The 7,008-nt window shown below is 33.7% G+C and overlaps 1 protein-coding gene across 1 annotated transcript; it reads right to left on the reverse strand.

The window, feature by feature from the left end:
- Window positions 1–4,181: 4,181 nt before the first annotated feature.
- On the reverse strand, window positions 4,182–7,008 carry LOC133867085 (ent-kaurene oxidase, chloroplastic-like). Its single transcript, XM_062303766.1, has 7 exons — window positions 6,791–7,008; window positions 6,505–6,665; window positions 5,683–5,844; window positions 5,462–5,602; window positions 5,101–5,355; window positions 4,648–5,004; window positions 4,182–4,560 (listed from the first exon to the last, which is right to left on the reverse strand). Exons 1-7 carry the CDS (start codon window positions 6,948–6,950, stop codon window positions 4,249–4,251), a joined length of 1,548 nt encoding a protein of 515 aa, XP_062159750.1. The 5' UTR covers window positions 6,951–7,008; the 3' UTR covers window positions 4,182–4,248.

Genomic DNA, 7,008 nt, shown 5'->3' on the forward strand with positions numbered 1-7,008 from the left:
GTGGAACCAAGTCAGAATAATAAGATGGGAGACGCCACTTCAACTAAAAAAATTATAAATATTGGTTTTAAACCTAATTATAATTATATTTATTGATACCATAAAAGAGTTGTATATTCCAAAATTTATGAATAGACGTATATCCCGGCAAATCATGAATGCCACAACCTCTCCGAATCTTGATCCTAGCTAGTTCCCTACGCGAGTACCCTCGATTCTCTTTTGGCTTTTACTTTGATGGTTTCTAAATATTGTGAAATGATAGATTTCCTACTATATATATATATATATATTTTTTTTTTTTTTTGAAGTCGTTGACATAATATATATTTTTTTAATAAAAACATGAGATAGAAATTAAACTGTAATTTTTTTTATTTGTTATCTTATTATAAATAGAGTATCGTGTCAAAAAGACACAAGAATGAACTTTAATATTTCTCTAAAAAAAAATAATATTTCTCTCAAATCAAGATGATGCATGTGTGACAAGTGCGGGAGTTGGTCCTACCGTTTTCGATTTCCACGTGACAGTTAGTTTGAAAAAGTTATAAGATACAAAGGAGAAAATGTTAGAGTTTTTCGATACAACCAGATGCGCTCGTTTCACTTCATTTTCTCTTCTTATTATTCTTTTACTTCACCCAAAAAAAAAAAAAAAAGTTTAACTCCAAAACATTTTAATTTTTTTTCAATTTTATATCACATCAATTATTTTTTATTATTATTCAAATAAAATAAACTCACTACAAAACAAAATTTTTTCATTTTTATCTTAAACAATTTAGTTAAGATTTTATTATTATTATTATTATTATTTTTAGCATTTTTAGGTATATTAGAATTCTTAAAGTTAAGTTTTATCATAAAATTAATTAACAATGTATAAAAACTCCTAATAATTTAATTTAAACTTGATAATTGAAATTTAAAAAATCTATACGATAGAATATTTTAAAGATTATTAAGAGTCCTGGTTAATTAAAATTGATCCTCCTTATTACTATAATGTGTTGGAAATTTTTGATAAGAAATGGGTTGTACGTTGTAATATGGGCCGTAGATGCTAGTCGTTTAGAGAGGAAGACGGACAAGGGGTTGAGGCATATTGGGTTGACCGGGTTTTACTTTGATGGTTTGCTTCTCCGGGAATGGGATTCACCGGGTTTTTTTTTCTCGATGAATTCACCGGGTTTTTTTATCACCTACTGTTTTGCCTTGTGAAAACTGAAAAGCTTGAAACAATATTGGCTATTGCACTGTAAAACCCACGGGTTTTGCGGCATCATCCCTGACACTACGACGGGCAGCCCCTGTCTGGGCCTGGGTCCCCGTCGCCTGCTGAGCGACGGCCTCTCGCGGATGCCGCATATGAAAGCCCAGATTTTTACGAGACGCGGTGGAAAGGACTTAATTTTTCGGGTTAGGGTTTGTTCCTTTCCGGGTCAAAAATGTTGGGTTTCAGGTACTGACTAAGTGGTCCCCTCTGGGGCTGGTTGCGGCCATCTACCATTTTTCAATTTTTATTTTTTTTTTTTTTATAATCTAAGTTTATATATATATATATATATATATATATATATATATATATATATATATATGATGTGGGGTTTGTTTAGTAATTTTAATTAGATTCCAATTAAAGTGTATGTGTTGTTACCAAACTAAATATTATGAATAATCATTCCATTCTACTCTTTTTTATTTTTTAGAATAACTATTCTTTTTTTTAATGGAATACTCATTCCGCAAACCAAATGAAATATTAATTTAGGTAACAACAAGGAAATCTGAATCAATGGTTTTTTTTATAAGTTTTTCCTATATTTAAGGAAGGGAATGTGATTATTATGGGAGCTGCTGTTAGTGCTCTAACCTATATAAATGGTCTAGTATACAATCAAATAAATTAATAAAAGCACGATGTAGCCTTTATGAGTTATTCCTCAGTAATAAATGTAGGTGTCTAACACTGAACCACTCGTAAATCTTCTCTCTATTTTCCTTATAACTTCCTCCACTTTTCTATTTAATTTTCATTTCATCATGAATTTTTTCAGGCCGCACCTCCCGTCCGAACAACATGCGACTGAAACACCTTGGAGCAACCGAAATGTACAAGGAAAGACATACAATCTCTCGCATGGAACAACTCTGAAAGACATAAATTCTTTTTCCTAAAATGAATTACCGTCAATTTCTACTTCATTCTAAACTTAGCTTTTCCTTATCTTCTATAGTAACTTATCCCAAGAGTTAAGGAAGAGACAAATTTAGTAATTTAATCGATACTTTGACACTTTCCTTTATGTATGGGTTCAAACTTTCTTTTAATAGGTGAGATCCAACACGTGCAGTATTTAATTGAAATGAGGGTGAATGACTAAGATAAGGTCCGAACTCGATCATGATTTTTGACTTTAATACTATATTAAACCACCGCTTATCCCAAAAGCTTAAACAGATAAAAAAAAAAAAAAAAGACGTACAAATTTAATTATATAATCAATATTTTAAGATTGAACACGTTGAATCTAATATCAATTTTTGTCTTATCTTCGTGCACCTTTTTTTTGTCTCTCTATCCGGCCAGTATCGGCTCCGTCGATTCTCTCTTTCAAACAAAAAGAACAAGAGACAAGCTCTGGAAAAAGTTCCAAAATAAAAAATTGATTCCGGCCGGGTACATTTAATCTTATTAATTATTCATTTCAAAAAATAAAATTAATTAATTATTAATTAGATAATAATAATCCATCTTCACCTACCCCTACTCCAACAAAAAAAAAATTAATAATTAAAAAATCCATGTTCTAATAATTAACTTTTTTTTTTCTTTTTATACAAATAATGCTAAACATACAATTCTTTTATAACATGTATCAATATGCAATTAGAGTCAAAAGTTGTAAGCATTTAACACCCCCTAACACCATCCAATATTCACATGTTAATAGTTATAAATGAAATTATAAAATAGTTGTGCATATAATAGTCCAATCTTTGTAAAATATATTTTGATAGTATTGGTAAAAGTAAAATTATCATATTAATTTGGAAACGCCATGCCGTTAAATAGGGAGATACTTTTTCCTTTTATGGTTTCCTTAACATATATCTATTGGATGGGTAATCAATACTCAATGGTTAGGTGACTGTCGGTTCCCGAGTCTCTTGTAGGTCCAATGCTAAGTTGAGGATCTATCGGTCAAATGAACTCCTTGAGGGGCTGTTTGTCGAGGAATACGATTCCCTTCATTTTAAATGAAATGGATAATATTCATTTTATGGTTAAAATTTAAAGTTGATACATCTAATGGTATACATGATTTTATATTCTTTAAATTTTTAAAAGAAGTGCTAACATTGACTTTATATACACCGATAGATGCACCAACTTTAAATCATAGCATTTTATTTGAAAGGGAAAGGATCTTATTCCGTCCACCGGTAGGAGTTTTGTCGGTCTTTAATCCTACAATTATCATGAATAGAAAAAATAATAATGATAATAAAAAAAAATCCTACAATTATCTCACTTATACTGAAAATTAACTTCCTAATTGACCGACCACTACATCACAACAATATCCTTAATTAAGCTTAATTTGTAGGGGACAATAGAAAACATTCCATGCTTAATATTCTCGGAGTCCGATGAGGTAGGTTTTAATTATATATGTGCCTTTTTTTCAATCAGCTAATACATATATTACTCCTTAAACTCTCTCGCCCATGTACGTATTTTTTTTTAAAAAAAAAAATCTGAACCTACAAGAGAGCACATACGTTCATCCTTCGTTTCTTATTATTCATCTTTTCCTTTCAGTAATTTCCACTTATTCTCCTAAATATATGCTCTCTTTTTTTCTTCTCTTTTTTTTTAATGAATAAGCAACTTTTTAAACAACAAGCAGATTACAGCTCACTCTTAATTTAGTGCTTCAGCCAAGTAATAAAAAATTATTTTTTTTCAAATATAATAGCAGCCAAAATATCGGCAAATTCTATCATTTTTTGAAAATAATCTGCTATAGAAATTAAAGAGCACCTGTCTTGAATGTAGTGAGTTGGCCGTATTATGCAGATGTCTTTGGTTATTATACATATTTTTCTAGGAATATGAAATATGGCAACGATTTAATAACAATTGATAGAAACATTACAAACCAAAAGGGTCATTGATTTTCAGTCACTAGTAGTTTATTAGAGTGCAATCAAAGGCAGCATGCATGGGGTTTTAGCCCATCAATTTCTCGGCTTTACAATTGCTTGCATGGGATGGAGTTTTTGGGAAGTGAGCTTAACAGTATCCACATTCTCCTCTTCCCCATCTTTCAACCTCCATTCAAACTCCTGCACTAACCTACCGATTGATGTACATGCTATTAACGATGCCTGAAGACTACCGGCACATGCTCTCCTTCCGGCTCCAAATGCCATTGTCTTTTGCAAATCCGCCGAATCATATTTCTCATCAAGAAACCTCTCGGGCTTCCACTCTTCAGGGTTTTCCCATTGTTTCTTGTCCATGTTACACCCGTATATGTTTATGGCAATCTGCGCAACAATGTTCCAAGTCAAAAACTTTGTTGGCAATTAAAAACAGCACCAAACATGAAATAGTTAAATAAGAAAAAGATCGACCTCACTTCCAGCAGGAACATGGTACCCTCCTAACTGGGTATCTTCGTGTGCATATCGCAAAGGTATTACTGGAACTGGGTTGTGCCTCCTCAAAGTTTCATGGAAAACAGCATTCAAGTATGGAAGCTGAGACAAGTGTTCCTCAGTAATCATGTCAGACCCACAAACGTCTCGAATTTCTCGGTACAGACGATCCTGCTGATTTAGATCTCTAGCAAGTTCATACATTGCCCATTCTGTTGTAACCAAAGTAGTATCTGCTGCCTCGATGATTGCCTCCCAAACCAACATGGAAATTTGTTCTATCGTAAGTGTATTTGCCTCAGATAACAAGTAGTCAAGATAACAATTTAATTCCTGTTTCAAATCATTGGGAGGTTAATTACAATGATGAACATAAGAGATTTCGAAGAAATGTTGCAGTTTTAGAACAAAATCTTAATTAATTTGTACCTCTCCTGAAGCTATGCGCGCCTTCTGCTCCTTGATCAGGGCATTCATCACTGCTTGCCTTCGGGAAGCAGCTCGCTGAAGTTTCAATTCCACACTCTTATTTGGAATCCATCTCAGATACGGGAAGAAATCTCTCCAATCCACCTCAATCGCACCCTCCATTAAGTCAGTCACTAGAACTTTAAATATGTCGTCTTTTGACAGAGTGCTCCCAAGCTCTTCCACATAAATGGATTTCAAGTCGTTCCCCAAAGCCTGCAAGTTACATTGTGTTCTGTTCAATATTCTTGAGTCTCCAGAATTGTTAAAGTATTAATTAAATAATTAATCAAGTTCACCATTTTCTTTCGAGAAAACTCACTTCTTTCAAAGATAGACCAAAAAGTTCACACTCGAATATTTTTCTGAAATTCACAGCTTGAAGAGGAGAGTTCCTTGTAAGAGCATGTAATTTGCTCGAAACATTTTCTACCATGGTGTCTCTGTGGCATCGATGTCGCTTCTGAATAGCAAAGACAAGAATTAATAATATGCAGGCGTACGTACACACATCGGAGGATGGAATAAACGTAGAAAACCAACCTGAGCATTCGCTCCCAAAACATTTGCAAGTATATGTCGTTTTACTGTCTTGTGAAACTCATTGTAGTCACTTGTTGCAACCATACATTTATCAGAGGTGAGAATCTTTAAGGCTGTCGACAACTTTCTTGTTGAGATGGATGAATATCTGGTCACCATAGCCTGAAACAACCGGAAAAATTATAAATGCCGCGCATAACATAAGACAGGCATTGTTTTATAATAAAGGAACAGAAAATTTAATAACCCATGAAATTCTGGCCTCCAGACTCTTACGGCGGCACTGATTTCAATAAATTCGAGGATTTTACACACCCACAAAAATGGAACTCTTTCACTTATTCATTGTTCATGTGGAAAGAATTGTAGTGGTCATCAAAAGCAATAAACAAAATTGATTTTTTTTTTTTTAATTAATAATCCATAGCAGACATCCTAGAACAAAACAAAAGGTAGGCTCTTCACTTAACTAAGAGTAAAGCTATACAGATTTATTAACAATAACATCCTGGTACATTATTTAGGTACTATATCTACAGATTAAACTACAACATGTCCTTTTGGGTGTCTACACTTGGAGTTAATTTCAATCAATACTTAGAAGTAAGGAAGGGTAGTTAAATCAACGATTGTCCGTAAGTGAGCTAACAAGTAGAATATTTAATCAAGGTAAATGATCCATTAAGTGATGAAGATATAAGTTCAAAATCATCACCTTTATTCTGCTTTATTAAAGTTACCCTCTCCCACTCCCAAAAAAGAAATATTGATTATTCTAGTCAAGAATCGAAGCGAAGAAAGTGAAACAGGAAAAAGGGTAACCTCTTTGGAAACATCGGCGGAATTGAGAACGACAATAGTGGAAGCACCGGTTCTGATCGAGTAGATTGGCCCATATATCTCAGCCCACTTTGCAAATGTCTTGTGAGGTTTTTTCTCCGTCAGCTGTAGCAAATTTCCTATCACCGGTAGCCCTGGAACCACTGCAGCAACGTAACATCCAATGGACAATGTCCTCAACGCATCAATCAACATGTAGTTAACACTAAAATTAGCACAAAATGAAAACCCAATCAAAACCCAAAGGAAATGAAAAGGAATCAAGTACCGGGTACAGGAGGGAGTTTGGAAGGTCCCTTCTTGTGGGAAGAGATATATCCTCGGACGGTGTAAGAGACAAGCAACAAAGAGAGACCTCCGACAGCAACAGTGGTGGCAAACGGCGCCGCTGTTTGGAAATCTTGAAAGATAGGTGTTATGCTGGCCATGGTCTTTAATTTGCACTGCAGTTACACACAGAAATGATTCCTAGTTTATGATATACAA

Source organism: Alnus glutinosa, chromosome 4 (assembly GCF_958979055.1).
Source record: "Alnus glutinosa chromosome 4, dhAlnGlut1.1, whole genome shotgun sequence".
In the NCBI taxonomy this organism is placed as follows: domain Eukaryota; kingdom Viridiplantae; phylum Streptophyta; class Magnoliopsida; order Fagales; family Betulaceae; genus Alnus; species Alnus glutinosa.